The sequence below is a fragment of the Marmota flaviventris genome, chromosome X, assembly GCF_047511675.1.
Source record: "Marmota flaviventris isolate mMarFla1 chromosome X, mMarFla1.hap1, whole genome shotgun sequence".
In the NCBI taxonomy this organism is placed as follows: domain Eukaryota; kingdom Metazoa; phylum Chordata; class Mammalia; order Rodentia; family Sciuridae; genus Marmota; species Marmota flaviventris.
Window position 1 is genome coordinate 13,054,025 of NC_092518.1, and position 16,949 is coordinate 13,070,973.

The 16,949-nt window shown below is 43.4% G+C and overlaps 1 protein-coding gene across 1 annotated transcript in view; it reads right to left on the bottom strand.

Moving 5' to 3' along the window:
* Positions 1–404: 404 nt before the first annotated feature.
* Rs1 (retinoschisin 1) overlaps positions 405–16,949 on the bottom strand; it is a 31,339-nt gene continuing 14,794 nt past the window's right edge. The window contains exons 4-8 of the mRNA XM_071606675.1: positions 16,274–16,324; positions 15,080–15,182; positions 5,263–5,404; positions 3,713–3,908; positions 405–557 (exon numbers count right to left, since the gene is read on the bottom strand). Of these exons, the coding sequence (XP_071462776.1) occupies positions 405–557; positions 3,713–3,908; positions 5,263–5,404; positions 15,080–15,182; positions 16,274–16,324 (645 nt within the window). The remainder of the gene's footprint in view (positions 558–3,712; positions 3,909–5,262; positions 5,405–15,079; positions 15,183–16,273; positions 16,325–16,949) is intronic.

Consider the following 16,949-nt stretch of genomic DNA (forward strand, 5'->3'; position numbering starts at 1 on the left):
AATTGGTTTGGGGGATATTTTCTTTGTTCTTATTTTCTTTGGCCCTCAGTGGGGGGAAAGTTCATTTTCTTTCATTGGAAACTATATTGCTTTTTAAAAAATGAAATATTCTCTACCAAGCTCTGCATTTAAAAGTGCTTGTAGCAGGGCCACACCTGTAATCCCAGCACCCTGGGAGGCTGAGACAGGAGGATCACAAGTTCAAAGCCAGCCTCAGCAAAAGTGAGGCGCTAAGCAACTCAGGGAAGTCAGAGACCCTGTCTCTAAATAAAACACAAAATAGAGCTGGGGATGTGGCTCAGTGGTTGAGTGCCCCTGAGTTCAATCCCGGGTACCAAAAAAAAAAAAAAAAAGGTCCCTCCCATACCCCTCCACCCTGTGGCAGGGCCAAGCTGAGGCAGGCATCAGGCACACTTGCTGACGCACTCCAGCAGCTCCATGCGGATGGCAATGCGGATGTGCCAGCCCAGTGGGATCAGGCGGATAAAGCGGGAAATGATGGGGGGCCGAAGCAGGTTCTGGACTGTGGAACTTCTATCTGAGTTTCCATAGAAGACCTAAAGAGAGGAAAGAAATCCTGTTACCATTACACCAGGGGAGAGAAAAAGACAACCAACTACTATCTGGAGTCAACTCCAACTTTGAACCATGGAAAATCCTAGAAAGTAGTTATAGTGCAAAGAATTTACAAGTACCCTGTAAAATCTGACCTTTAATAATTGTCAGCACCTATATGCTTGAGGCATTTCTGAATATATGAAGACTTTTGGAACTACACCATCCAATGTGGTAGCCAGTAGCATCTATTTAAATTTAAATTTATATGAATTAACATTAGATGAAAATTCAGTTTCTCAGTCACTTTTTTTTCTTTTTGTAGCACCAGGGATCAATCCCAGGGTCTCATCCATGCTAGGCAAATGCTCTACCACTGAGCTGCACCCCCAGCCCACATTAGCCACCTTTCAATGTATATCATTGGACAACACAGATATGAATATTTCCATTATTGCAGAAAGTCCTATTGGGTAGCACTGATAGAAAATACCTCTTGCCAGGTATGATGGCACACATCTGTAATCCCAATTACTTAGGAGGATAAGGCAGAAGGATCACAAATTTGAGCCCAGCCTCAGCAACTTAGTGAGACTCTATCCTCTATCTCAGAAAATGAAAAGGTCTGGAAATTTAGTTCAGTGGTATAGCACCCCTGGATTCAATCCCCAGTACCAAAAAAAAAAAAAAAAGAGCTTTTTGACTCTTACTGTCAATTTTGTGTTTTTGTTGTCTGCATTTTGACAAGACAGTTTAAAAAGCCCATATCATACTTACAAGAAGAATGTTCCCATGTTTCAAAGGTATCCCAAATGGACTCAAATAGAAACTTGTGCCTGGCTCTGAAGCTGTGAACCAGAGCTGAAATGTGTGTTCCTACTTTGATACTAGTGACAAGTACCTTTTAGACTTGGAAAAATATTTTTTTAAACAGATAAAAACTGGAGGGTGGTATCATAGAGAAAAAAAGGGTTTGATGCATAGTGTTTTTCAGGAAGTAGCATGCAAAAAGATGCAATGGATGTTTGACAGTATTTCCAAAGAAATCATTCTTTGCACTCTTCCCAGAGTCATAGTGTTCTCTCCCACGACAAGGGAACACTTCATTTCCTTCTGAGATAATCTCCTGAATTTGGCCTTAAACATCCACTAACCAAGGCTGGCCTTATCTCATTGACAAAGGTGTCAACAACATACACTGGAGGAAAGACAGCCTTTTAACAAACGGTGCTGGGAAAACTGGATATCCATATGTAAAAGACTGAAACTAGATCCCTATCTCCCATCCTGTGCAAAAGTCAACTCAAAATGGATCAAAGAGCTGGACATGGTGGCGCATGCCTGTAATCTCAGCAGTTTGGGAGGCTGAGGCAGGAGGATCACAAGTTCAAAGCCAGCCTCAGCAATTTAGCTAGGCCCTAAGTAACTTAGTGAGACCCTGTCTCTAAATAAAATACAAAAAAGGTCTAGGAATGTGGCTCAGTGGTTAAGCTCCCCTGGGTTCAATCCCTGGTATCAATAAACAAACAAATAAATAAATGACATGTTTTCTCATGTGAAATCTAGGAAGAGAAAAAAAGATAACATGAGAAGGGAGACTATTCATTAGCAAGAAGGATATTGGGGTAGGGGAGAGAAAGGCTAGAAATGAAGGGGTAAATGATCAAAATGTGTTATCTGATGTATGACTATAATATAACGAAACTAATATGTACTAAAAAAGAACAGGACAGGCCTTGTCTGCCATGATCTTGCTTTTCTTCCCAGTAGTAACACCTAATGTTATCCACTCTCAGCTGTTTGTCCTGGAGTTATTCCAGTCAGGAACCAGATATAGAGGGGACTAAGGAACAGGCTCCACTAGTTTATGCAAATACCAGAAGTGAGTGCCTCTTTCAAAGAACAATGACTATCAAGACCTGTGCAAGAAGCACAGGGCTTTAATATGTGGATGCTAACCCAAAACAAGGGAGTGTGGCTAGGGCAAGAATAGAAATCCAGTGGATTATAGACAAAGGGGAATGAAGGAAAGGGAATGGGAGGGGAAGAGGAAGGACAGCAGAATTAATTGGACATAACTTTCCTAGCCTTGTATTGGAATACATGATCACGGTAATTCTACATCATGTACAACCACAAAAATTAGAATAAGTTATACTCCGTGTATGTATAATATGTTTGTCCTGGAGTTATTCCAATATAAAATACATTCTACTGTCATGCATAACTAAAAAAGAACAGCAACAACAAAAAGGCACGGGGCTTGAAACAGAATCCTAATATCTTTTGGAAAAGCCAACTAACAAGAACAAAAATGAATTTAGATGTCCAAGTATCAAGATGGTTTTTTCCCATTGTGTCCGAACTCCTCAACCTCATCCATGAATGTCATACTTTGCAGATTGTCATCAGACTGACCACAAAGCCTTCTCATTGTCAGCCATACAGGTCTGCTTAACCTAGTCAAATGTCAAAATGAGCCCGGGTAATTCCTTACTCTTAGGCAAAAAATACTTAACATTTCCAAACAGGTAGTGAATTTTTAACTCATTTTTGTTCATTTCAAATATTTATAGTCAGGAATCTAATGTGTTTAGTTTATGATGAAGACGACTTTGGTCTCAGTTTTCAAAGATTAATAGGATATAGGGTTGCCCAAAAGTGTCTGTTCTTGCACTGGTGGAATCCTTTTAATAAACACTAGTGTGATTAGGCAGCTAACTTGCTAGGTTGTCAAAAGATTTCCAGCATTCAATCTCAGATCAATAGTAAGGAGAGGCCATATCTATACAAATGCATGATTATCTACCCGTGTCCGTAATGGATCAAGCCAAACCCATGAAGCAAAGTGTGTTCAATGATCCAGTGAGTTTGCAATACTCCCTATGGCCAGTCTTGGGTCTTTAGGCAACTATGCACTGATAGAAATCAGACAAATATTTTCTTTGCATAAAAGAGCAACATTCATTCACAAACTGCCAGGCACTAATGCGACAACCAGGAAAGATCAAACTGAACTGCAGGAAAGAAGCACAGATGACCCACTCTGCCATGGGATTAGTGCTCTGACAGAAGGTGACGAACGCAACACAGGGATAAGAGAGGAGTCCCAGAGAGGGTGTATGCCGAAGATGGGTTTTGGGTAAGCTCCACTTACCCGGTTGTTTCCAGTTTGGTCCTTATAGTAAATCCAGTTCAGGCTCTCATCACTCCTGTACTGCACACTATACTTGGTCATCCACTCATCGATGTCACAGCGCCCCTGGGTAAGGATCCCTGAAATCACCTTGATCTCCTTCAGATCTATTTGTAACCACTGGCTGCTGTCTTGGAACTTGGAGAGCCACGCACACCTGCCAGAAACACATCAAGTCACCAGGAACCTTCCCCTGTGAGTGCCTGCAAATAGCCAGCAAGCACCAGAAGATACCATCCCCCAGTTCAAGTCTTTGTACCTGCCGCAACCCATGCGTCTTATCCTCCCTCACCTGACCATCTGTTATGGTTTGGACGTGAGGTGGCTCCCAAAAGCTCATGGGTGAGACAATGCAAGAAGGTTTAGAGGATAAATGATTGGGTTAGGAGAGCCTTTACCCAATCAGTGAATTAATCCCCTACTAGATTAACTGATGGTAATTGAAGGCAGGTGGGGTGTGGCTGAAGGAGGTGGGGCATTATGGGCATGACTTTGGGTACATATTTGTATTTGGCAAGGGGCGACTCTCTCTGCTTTCTGATCATCGTGTGAGCTGCTTCCTTCTACCATACTTCCAGCATGTTGCTCTGCCTCACCTTCAGCCCCAAGGGATTACAACCTCTGAAACTGTGAGCCTCCAAATTAACTTTTCATCCTTTACAGTTGTTCTGGCTGGGTCTTTTAGTCACAGCAGTGAAAAAGCTGACTAAAACACAATCTTCAAGTCTCAGATGAAATATCTTTTGCTTAGAAACTCTTCCCTGGGCCAGGTACAGTGTTGCACCCCTGTAATCCAAGTGGCTTGGGAACCTGAGACAGGAGGGTCATGAGTTCAAAGCCAGCATCAGCAACGGTGAGGCGCTAAGCAACTCAGTGAGACCCTGTCTCTAAATAAAATACAAAATAGGCTGGGGATGTGGCTCAGTGGTTGAGTGCTCCTGAATTCAATCCCCAGTACAAGAGAAAAGAAAGAAAGAAAGAAAACTTTCCCTGGTTCCAGGAGCAGTGGTGCATGCCTGTAATCCCAGGAACTTGGGAGGCTGAGGCAGGAGAATTGCAAGTTCAAAGCTGGCCTCAGCAACTTAGTGAGGCCCTAAGTAACTCAGTGAGACCCTGTCTCTAAATTAAAAAGGAGCCAGGGATGTCGGGATGTGGCTCAGTGGTTAAGTGCCCTGGTACCTGATACAAAAAAAAAGCCTTCCCTGGTACTTGCAATGGATGAGATCTTATTTCCTTCTTCATTTTCCTCACAAGGCTCATCACACTTACTGAATAATCGGTTGTGTGCTGATGTGCTTACAGTCTGTCTGTTCCTCTAAACTGTGCACCTCCTGAAGGCCAGGACCTTATCCATCCTGTCCACTGCTATACCCACAGTCCTTGGCACATGGAAGGTACTCAGTATTGAATAAATAAGTGCATTCTGTGCCATTTGTTTATTAGAGAAACCTATTTTTTTTTTAAGTATATGGGAAAAACAAAAGAAAACCACCTGGGACTGCACTACTTACCCAAAGCCTTGACTGTTGAGCCGAGCCTTGTTTGCAGTCCATGAGGAATACCAGCCCACATACTGCTCCGGATTGGAGCAGGTGATCTGGTCTGGTGTGACCTCCCCTGACTCAAAACCCAGGGGCTTGTGATATGGGCATTCTGGAAAGGAAAAACAACGCACATTCAATTCAAACATCCATACCTCTAGCCGGGCACAGTAGTACACACCTGTAGCCCCAGCTGCTTGGAAACTGTAGTGGCATGTAAGCCAAAAGTACAAGGCCAGACTGGTAACAGAACAAGACTCCCATCTCAAAAAGAAAAATTAAAAACAAGCCTTTCCACCACCACATCTCAGTACTCAGATGACTGAAGTAACAAAGCAACCCTATCTTGTTTGCACTGTGGAAATGGAGAATGTTTTACTTGTCAGCAAGGAGGTTCACAAAAGCCTTCAACTATTTACTGCTCATGCGGAAAGAGCATGAAGGATGAAGTGAAGGGATTGCCATAGAGACTCAACGTTCAGAAAAGCAGAGGGAAATGGTTCTATGGCAACCTCATAGGGGGAGGGGGATTTGAGAAATACTTCTCCTCCTCCACCAACTTTGAGACCTAAACACTAAGAGGTACTCGGTAAAATAGCATATTTAAATGTCAGACATCTTCAGTTCCCTCATTAGCGAGCAGGTTTAGCCATGCTGCATGATGACATCAGGGTCTCTAATTGTTCTTGGGCAGCAGATGATGCCAATTATAGGAATAAAACAATGGTGAGCCAGCAAGAAAGGCAATTATATATTGACTTCCCACTTGTAAATTGCTGTTTTCTCACCAGTCTAATGCAAAATAAATAAATAAATAAAAATAGGTGAAGTATACCTGAGTGACTATTGAATACGGATCAGCTGAAAGACACTGCTTTTTCCAAATGGAAATAGCCCAAATTGGGCTATATGCTGTTTCCTCGTATTGACAACAGTATTGGGTTACCTGATCAGAGACTGCCAATTGCCAACCCAACCACCATTTCCCCCTTCTCTTAGACTAAAAAGGCTTAATTTTATTGGTGACAGCAATGTGACCAGCTAAAGAGGCAATCATTTGCAGGCTTTCTTGCAGTTAGAAGTAACCACATGACATAATTTCTCACCAGTGAGATGTAAGAAGATGTGTGCTAGGGATTTGTGGTCAAGTTTTGCTTGCCCCTTCTTTCTTCCAGTTGTCTAGATTGAAGGACCTGATAGCTGGTGTAACTGTAGCCATCTTCTACCATGGGGTAAGAAGAACTATAGAGCCCTCAGCCCTGATATTCTTTTTTCTTTTTCTTTTTTTGTACCAGGAATCGAACTCAGGGGCACTCAACCACTGAGCCACATCCCCAGCCCTATTTTGCATTTTATTTAGAGACAGTATCTCACTGAGTTGCATAGCACCTTGCCATTGCTGAGGCTGGCTTTGAACTCACGATCCTCCTGTCTCAGCATCCCAAGCCACTGGGATTACAGGCATGTGCCACCATGCCCAGCTAAGCAACTCTCTATCCCATAGTCTTTTTGCCTTCTGAGTCAAAAACTAATTCAATAGCCACTCTTTTGGACATCTCTAACAAAACCCAATTTTTAACTGAATTGCTATAGAAAACAAAGTATAAACTTATATAAATACATTTGACTAATTTTCTGATTGTGAATGGTAAACTCCAAATGAGGCAAAAAAAAAAAAAATTTCCTCCATGTGTACATGTGTATATTTGAGTTCAAGCTGAAGAGGTAGCCAGGTGCAGTGGTGCACACGTGTAATCCCAGTGACTCAGGAGGCTGAGGCAAAAGGATCACAAGTTTGAGGCCAGCTTCAGCAACTTAGTGAGGTCCTGTCTCAAAATAAAAAGTAAAATGGGAATGGGGGTGTAGCTCAGTGGTACAGAATCTCTAGGTTCAGTCCTTAGTACCAGGGGGAATAAAAAAGTTGACATATTTACTGGGGTATCATCATCTGTAATAGTAAAATGGAGAACTGAAGTCTTTCTAGATAATTTTCAACAGTCAATAAAACTGAATGGAGCATGCAAAAGCTTGAGTGCCATCCTAAGGCTCCAGAGTACCTGCCAAGAGGGTCATGTCCTGCCTCCAGCAGCTGAAGACAGGACAGCACTAGCCTCCTCAACTTTTCTGCCCTAATGCACCAAAGGAATAGGCTGGAATTCTACCAGCATCTACAACTCAGAGGGGCTGGGGGAGAGGGGACAGTATTTGTAGTTTATCAAGTCTCCAAGACTTTGGGAGTCTATTAAAATAATGTCAATTCCTGGGAGAGAGAAGAGCAGTGCTTTTATGGGTCACTCAATCATGCCTTGCATGGTAGAATCATCAGGGGAGCTTGTTAAGAATGCAGTTTCTAGGATTCCATCCCCAGAGTTTCGCATTTTTAACAAGCACACTTTCAAAGTGCACTTTGAAAAACCTTAGCCTGCCAGGGAAGGCGTTTTGTGGGCTGGAGCTTCAGAGGACTGAGTGCCCATGGGCTCCCACGCTCTTCTAGTTCCCTCAACTTCCCTCCAGCCTGGAAGACAGGCTTGAGCCACCTGAAGGAGGGGTGAGTCCAAAGCATCAGAGAGCAGGGTCTCAGTAGGGCTCTTGGCTGTTACTTAACCTCAGCTCTCAGCCTTTCTAATCTGTAAAATTCTAACTGTAGATATCGCTAAGGTCCCTTCATCTTTAACATTTGTAGCATTTGATGACTGAACTTTTATTTATTTATTTATTTTGCTCAGGGCCACCAGCTGAGAGAGAGGAGGTGTAACAGAACAAGACCCCTTGTCACCGCCCCTCCCAATCACCACCTTATGCCTGGCACTTTGCTCTTTCTCTATTTGCCCCTCACAATTCTTTATTATTTATTTATTTATTTTTTAGATGTTGAAAGACCTTTATTTTGTTTATTTATATGTGGTGCTGAGGATCAAACCCAGTACTTCACAGATGCTAGGCAAGAGCTCTACCACTGAGCCATGGACCCAGCAACTCCCTTACAACTCTTTTGTCTGCCATATTTCCCACATCTAATGATTAGGAGTGGACTCCAGACTCAGTGGGGCAGTGTCCTTAAAGGCCTGGGAAGGGCTTTTCTAGCTTTTCGATCTAAAAACCTGTTTATCGAGGCTGGGGTTATGGTTCAGCAATAGAGTACTCGCCTCACATGTGCAACGCCTAGGGTTTGATCCTCAGCACCACATAAAAATAAATAAAATAAAGTTAAAAAAAAAAAAAAGCTGTTTATCCAGTTGTGGACCCTGCACTCACTCTCCAGGGCATGTGACAATTGTTTTTTCTTTAAAAAAATGTTTTTAGTTGTAGATGGACGTAATATCTTTATTTTTGTTTATGGTGCCAAGGATTGAACCCTTCTGCTTGCAAGACAAGCGCTCTACCGCTGAGCTACAACCCCAGCCCAACAGGTGATAGTTTTATATCATGGCTGCAGGTGGCCTCTGTGAATCTATACCTTACTGCCAGATCCCAAGTCTCAGCCCACTGATCCCTGAAGATTTTCCAGGGAATTATTTCCATCCGGGCAACTCAAAGAAGTTTGGTGTGTTGTACATCCAAAACAGCCCTTCAGTGTCCAACCTCCTGTGTGGTGCTACAAGTCTCATTCCTTGATACCTCCAGAGTACAAGGCAAAGACTCTAGACCAGTGGGGCTTGGCCTGGGCTGCACCTTGGAATCATCTGAGCAGCTGGAGGTGGGGAGGCAATCAGGACAAAGCTACAGGTGATTGTAATAGGCATTCAAGGTCAAGAAGGTCTGTTTAGAGCCAGTGAGGACCAGGATTGGTTCCCACTCTTCCTCAGTGTGAGTACAGTGCTTAATCCCCTCTGGGTCTCAGTTTGCTCATCTGTGAAATGCCACTGTAGTAGTATCACCTTTATAAAGCTGCTAAAAGATTAAATGAGGGGCTGGAGTCATATCTCAGTGGTAGAGCACTTGCCTTGCATGTGTGAGGTACTGGGTTCAATCCTCAGCACCACATTAAAAAAAAAAAGAAAGAAAAGATTAAGGTGAAATAATGTTTAGAGACTATAGAGTTTGTAGAGTACCGTGCCTGGCCAAAAAGTAACAGATTAGGGGCTAGGAATGTGACCCAATGGTAGAGTATTTGTCTAGCATGCATGAGGCCCTGGGTTCAATCCCAAGCACTCAAAACAAATGAACAAAAACAAGTAGCAGGTAATATTAGTGTGATAGGGTACATTCGTGAGTTGGGGGCCCTTCTGGCAAGGGAGGAAATCCAACACCATTCTACCCTACACTGACCCACTTCATTCCCCCACCTTGTAGACAGCATCCCTCAGGCTTATGGAGTTGGACAATCTAGGCCTGAACAGGAATTAGCTGATCCTCCCAGAGGAGAAGGTGAGAGCCCCCAGTTAAGGTAGCAGTGGCATGGTGGTGGACTCACTGGGGATGTAGTTCCCCTGAGAAACAGGAGCAGGGAGGGGTCTGGGAGCCCTGTGCTATGGGAAGCCTCAGAATACCATGTGGGGATTCTTAGAAAGCTTGGCTCAGGAGGAAAAGGAGCCACCACTGCTCCCCAATGGGGCCTAGGGCCAGGCCAGGATCCTGCCACCCAGCCTGAACACATGCCCTGCCCCCAGGAAGCCCTCACAATCTTGTGGGGTTTCAAGTAGTTCAAAGGGAAGAAAAAGGACCTTCAAAAGACCTGTCTTTAGCTAACTGTAGGGGCACATGCCTGTAATCCCAGCAACTCGGGAGGCTGAGGCAGGAGGATCACAAGTTCAAAGCCAGCCTTAGCAAATTAGGAAGACCCTGTCTCTAAATAAAAAATAAAAAGGGCTAAGGATGTGGCTCAGTGGTAAAAGACCTGTGTTTAGACTCTCACAGGCCATAACAAGGGAGGACTGAAACTGGATTTGTTTTCACTTGGAAAAACAAAGTGTGACATTTCTCATGATCTGTGTGCTATGAAATAAACTGCACATCAGTTATGATTGTGGTGCTTCCTGATTCCTCTTTCCCCCTTTCTTCCTTCTCTGCCTTCCTTTAGGTATGCCTGAGGAGTCTGGCACCTTCCCTTGAGGCTTTCTGTCCCCTTCCTGCCACCTTCACCTCCTTCAGATCGCCACCCACTTCCCCTGCCCACCCTGAGCTGAGTAAGGGGCTCCATGATGCTGCCTAACTGTAATACCTGTCATATATTGCTTCCTCTTGTGATTTTGTCAGCTCCCCATGTCTGTCTTTCTCAACATCCTATCCTCTGAGCCAAGCAGAATGCCTGAATGCACTAGGCACTTAACATAATCTGATTGGATGGATGGATGAAGGGATAAACAGATACAGTCATCCCATCTTGGGTGACAGCCGGGGACAAGCAGAGAAATGGCAGATGCAGGAAGCACAGAACTCGAGGAGGAAGTAGAAATGAATTGCAGCCTTGAGAATTCCCTCTGGCCTAATCAAAAAGCAACTGTAAATTGAGTAAAAGCTAGAAAGCAGCATAAATAATGTTGCCAAAGGCATTAAGGAGATCCTTATCAGACACAGTGAAAGTGACTTGCCAAATTTTTCACCCAATGGAACCTTGTTGTTGCAGTTATTAAACTGTTTCTATATTCATTTTACTCATAAGGAAAAACCTGCATCTTTTGTGGCTCTTGATAATTAGATGAAAAATGTATATTTGTAATGTGTTGGTAATCCAGGCTATGTCTACTTAATGTATTGGGCTGTTTTATTCAGTCACTGCTTTCTGGGTTTGTAGGCATGATGGCCAGGCATGCTTAAAAAGAATGTTTAGGGTCAGAATGTTCAAAGCCAGAATTGGCAACTTAGTAAGGCCCTAAGCAACTCATTGAGACCTTGTCTCTAAATAAAATATTAAAAGGGCTAGGGATGTGGCTCAGTGGTTAAGCACTCCTGGGTTCAATCCCCCCATACCAAAAAAAGAAAGGTTAGGGCTGGGGATGTACTTGGTGGTAGAGCAGTGGCCTAGCATTAGGAGGCCCTGGATTCCATCCTTAGCACCTGGGCATGGGGGCGGGGCATGGGAGTTAACCTAAAGAATTGCAGAGGGGGCTGAGGTTGTGGCTCAGTGGTAAAGTGCTCACCTAGCACGTGTGAAGCACTGGGTTTGATCCTCAGCACCACATAAAAATAAAAACAAATAAAAATAAAGGTATTGTGTCCAACTACAACTAATATACATACATATATATACATACATATACACACACACACACACTAAATAAATAAAGAAAAGAAAAGAAATGCAGAGGCCAGGTGGTTGTGGTACACATCTGTGATCCCAGCTACTTTGGAGTCTGAGGCAAGAAGATTGCAAGTTCAATCAGCACCCCAGGGTTCCATGCCCAGTACCAGAAAAGAAAAACAAAATGGAAACAAAACAAACAAACACAGTTCAAGGATATTCTTGGGAAGAGATTCTAGAGGGCTGTGAATATTACTGTGCCTAGATGTTAGACATGAATATATGTGACAATATAGTAGAATATAGAATGATAAAATATACAGAATATTTATAGAATAGAGTATATGCTTGAATATGTTATAGAATGTAAAATCTAGAATTAAAGTGTTAGCAAACCACTAGAACTCTTATGCTTTTGAATACCTTCCCTACCCTAAACCCCACTCTCAGAGGGCCAGGGTAATCTTGGTTCAATTGTGGAAAAGGCAGTGTTAGTCTTTTTAATAGCTTTAGCTGAAGCTTAGGCGGCCATAATGCACCTGGCCTTCTGCTCCATGTGTGGGGCCCCCAGGCATCAACAACCCTTGTGCACCTGTGGCCTCTGCATTGCCCCCCCCCCAAGGTCTGAGTGACCCCCTGTTCTTCTGTGCTTTCTAGGTTCTTCTCTCTCAAGGCCATCTGTGGTGGAAGCACTCAATCTCAGGATCCAGAGAGACCAAACAGGATTCTTGACATTCCGATGATAATCTGAGGCATGGATGGGCAAGTGACTTCTGGAAGCTGTGGCTAGTCCTGATGCCCTGAATCATCTAATTCATGAAGGAACCAATTAACATAAAGGATCAACCACTGAACACTTGAGATTGTGGGTTTTTTGTTTTTCCTTCCCGAAAATATCTTTGTTGTTCGAAAAACAAAAATAAGGGCTGGGGATGTGTCTCAGTGGTAGGGCAATTGCCTAGCATGCATGAAGCCCTGGCTCCCATCCCCAGCAAGGCAAAGAAAGAAAAGAAAAAAAAAAACAGTGGGAGAGGGGAATACTTAAACTAAAATGTTCTCATTTTAGAACTTCAAGTTCATGTCAACTGTGTAGGGGAGATACCTTAGGGACCAGGGTTCTCTTTATATTCCTCTAACACTAGGCCCTTCTCAGTTTTACAGTTGATGGAGTCAGTGCAGCCAACCCACATAAATTATCTCTTTCCAGTTTCTTCTTAGAACTTTCTTGAAGTGGAATTTCAGGAGGTCTCATGTCTCTAGTGAAAAAATTTATTTCCACTAACTAGTAAATCTCTCCAAGGTGGAGTCAAGACCTTCATTTCTGTCTTCCTAATAGTGCCTTGCACCTAATAGGCACTCGATGAGAGGTTTAAATTGATTTATAAATGGATTATTAAGGAGGGCCCTTCAATTACACCAACATTTACTGGCTGCAGTAGTTCCTGCCAGGGAGCACAATGGGACCTCCTGTCAGAAAAGCCTGTGAACAAAATAGCCTTCCTGCTTTCCTCATGGGCCCCACTGTTCTCCTGGGGAACAAACTGAGTTTCAAATTGACTTCCTATTCCTTTTAAGTAAATAGGAAAAAGGGGGCAATAGAAGCCATTGTACCTTATCCCCCCAGCTCTGCAATTTACTATTTTAATGCAAATTTTAATGAAATAATGAGAAGAGGCTCACAGACAATGCGTGCAGCTACTCAGGCAATTATGTAAAGTGAATGAGGTTGGAGAGCAGTGTCCTAACTGCAGGGATGGTGGCAAGACCAGTTTCATACAAAATAGACCCCCAGCCATGGACATATTTGCTGGGACTGCCTCTGAAAGTCTGCTCAATTCTTTCCCAGAGCATGAGTGCCCTTCCTTGGAGGCAGAAGTTGGGGTAAGAGGGTGAAAGAGAAAGGAAAGCCAGACTTTTAGCTATTCTTTTGGCTATAGCTTGGTGGAGGGATATGTCCCAGTGGTAGAGCACTTGTCTAGCATACACAAATCCTTATGTTCAGGGGTCAGAATATAGCTCAGTTGGTAGAGTGTTTGCCTTGCATACATAAGGTCCTGGGTTCAATCCCCAGCACCAAAAAACATAAGAAAGGTCCTTGCGTTCAGCCCCCTGGGTTCTGAAACCCCAGGTTCCTAGCACCAAGAAAAACAGAACAAAGGTCCTTGCATTCAGCCCCCTTGTCCCAGCCCCCAACACACAGGTTCCCAAGTCTAACACGGGATACTAAGATGGCTCATTTTATTTATTCTTCATAACAACCCTTAAGAGCAAGGGTCAGGGGCTGGGGCGGTAGAGCGCTCGCCTGGCACGTGTAAGGCACCTGGTTTAATCCTCAGCACCACATAAAAATAAATAAATAAAGGTATTGTGTCCATCTATAACAACAACAAAAAAGCAAGGGTCAGCAAACTATGTCCCTTAAACCAAATCTGGTTCACCATCTCTGTTTAGTGTTTTCTGTGGAGCTGGGGACAGAACCCAGGGCCTTGCACAGGTCAGGCAAGTGTTCCACCACTGAACTACATGCCCACCTCATTGTCTATTTTACAAATAAACTTTTACTGAAACACAGCCATGCTCATACATTTACATATTGTCTATGGCTGCTTTCAAACTGCAATGGCAGAATCAAGTACTTCAGAAAGAGACCATTTGGTTCACAAAGCCACAAACATTTACTGTTTGGTCCTTTGTAGACAAAGTATGCGGAACCCTGTCTTAGAGAAAGGCATTCATATTAATCAGGATAAGCTACATTAGCTGCAGAGCAAATTGTCCCGGAAATTTCAGAGGCTTCACATAACAGGTGTATTTTTCACTTAGGTGACATCTATTGTGGGTAAGCAGCGGGTTCTGCTCTACTTAGTAATCCAGGGACCAGGCTGGGGAAAAAAAAAGAAAGAAAGAAAGAAAACCACTATGTCAACAGTTGTTTTCATGGCAGGGAAAGGGAGAGCCATAGATAATATGTAAATGTATGAGCATGGCTGTGTTTCAATAAAAGTTTATTTCTAAAATGGACAATGAGGTGGGCATGTAGTTAGTGGTGGAGAGTTGCATGCTAGCTTTGTGATGCCTCATTTGGAAAGTGGCCTGCTCACCTTGGCTGCCACTAATCAGATGGTACCACCTGACTGCAAGGAGGCTGGAAAATGTGAGGGAAGAGGCACATGGTTGTTTTGGTGAGCAGTGAATATCCACACACTGCTGTCCCCTCCATTGGACAGATAAAGAACCAAGTGGCAGTTCCAGAGTTCTGAAATGATGCGGTCAGGATTCCAATTCTGGCCTTTCTAGTCCTAAAGCCTGTACTCTTCTCGAAATCCCATGCTGCCTGCCATTCATTTATTTTCAGTCAGTTCCATTAATCAATTTCATTGAAAGTTGGATCCCATTTCAGTCAGACCAGGTAGAGATCTAGGAAGCTGTTTTTGAACAATGACATCAGTGCAGTCTGTGGAAGCAGCAGCCAGTGTGAAGCTCTGGAGAGAACGCAGAGCAAAGTGTTGCTGGGAGCAGAGGTAATTCAGCCAGATTGAAAGGAGGAGGAATAGGGTGTTTTTGAGGACTGTTCCAATATGGTGAACCAAGAAGAGTGACACTCACCTGGTATGCAGTCTAAGGTAGCGCCTGCATTCCACAGAGCATTTGTTCCTCCTTGGCAATCACACTTGCATGTTTTTTGGTACCAGGGGTCCTCGCCCTCATCCTGCAGGCAGCCAGAGGAACAGGAAGTCAGAAAACTCGCAGGCAAAGGCAACTGTGGTCAGTGCCTATGGAAAGCTTATTTTCAAAGATCATGTTCTTTCCTTACATATTGTCTGAGTGTTTTGTTACAGTGGCAAAATTGTTACCAGCCTGAACACCTACTGTTGCCACTCATCTTTGATTCTAAATAAACAAATATCTGTGGCCATGGGTGACCAGCTAATAATCTCTCAGACATATCCATGTAGAGGGCGGTGTTCACCCTCTGAGGGCTTGGTGATAGTCCTATATATTAATTCTGATTAATATGAATGCCTTTCTCTAAGACAGGGGTCCATATACTTTGTCCACAAAGGACCAAACAGTAAATGTTTGTGGTTTTTGTGGACCAAATGATCTCTTTCTGAAGTACTCGATTCTGCCATTGTAGTTTGGAAGCAGCCATAGACAATATGTAAATGTATGAGCATGGCTGTGTTTCAACCCAATGCAAGGTTGGACTTTTTTACATGTCCTGTAGGTTCCTATCCAGGGATCCAATTTTTAAAGGTACTGGATTTGGGATGGAATGTAGCTCAGTGGTACAATGCTTGCTTAGCATGTGGGAGACCCTGGGATCAACCCCCAGCCCCACAATTAGAATACATAAAGGCACTGGATTCAAAACTGAGCATTCTGAGTTAAGATCTGGTTTACTGTTATTCTCTCATTAAAGCACCAATCTTGCTGGGGGTGTTGCTCAGTGGTGGAGCTCTTGCATTAGCATGACCCTGGGTTCAATCCCCAGCATGGGGGTAGGGGTGGGGTGGGGTGATAGTCCTATATATTAATCTTGTCTAAGAAAATTTAAAAAGCAAGCTGGGTTCAGTGGCACATGCCTATAACCCCAGCATCCCGGGAGGCCAAGGCAGGAGGAACTCAAGTTTGAAGTCAGCCTCAGTAATTAGGGAGATGTCTCAAAATAAAAAATAAAAAGGGCTGGGGATGTAGCAGCTCAGTGGTAAGTTCTCCTAGGTTCAATCTCTAGTAATGGGACGCAGGGGCTTCAAAAGCTGTGTCCATGTACATTCCAGCCTTCTAACTGTGACATACCTCTGTAGATGATAATCCCAGTGTGGCTGAGCAAAAGAATAAGACAGGAAAAATGAAATTAAGAAAAAAGCAATTTGACAATATTATTCATTACACAGAAGCAAAAGGAAAATAATCATGTGAAAGTTAACAAAGCTCCTTCTGAAAGAAGTCAAGCTAAGCACCTATCTTCCAGGAAAAACATCCACAGATGCTGAGAAACTAGGGACAGTAAAGTGAAACAGAACAGGATGCTAATTACTATTTTTGTTCATTATGGAATTTTGGAAAATATATTAATGTAGCCAAGCAGGGGAGGAGAGACCATTTATATTTTTCTTCACCAAAGGCAACAATGTTTAGTGTAAATTTTCCCATTTTTCTTTTTTCTTCTGTGCTGGGGATTGAACCCAGGGCTTCATGCATGCTAAGCAGGCACTCTACCACTGAGCTCTATCCTCAGCCCTTTCATGTGTATTTTTTTTTTTTTTTTTTTGGTGCTGGGGATTGAACCCAGGGCCTTGTGCATGCAAGGCAAGCACTCTACCCATTGAGCTATATCCCCAGCCCTCATGTGTATTTTTTAAACATATTTGAGGGCTGGGGTTGTGGCTCAGCGGTAGAGCACTCACCTAGCACATGTGAGGCCCTGGGTTGGATCCTCAGCACCACATAAAAACAAGTAAATAAAGGTATT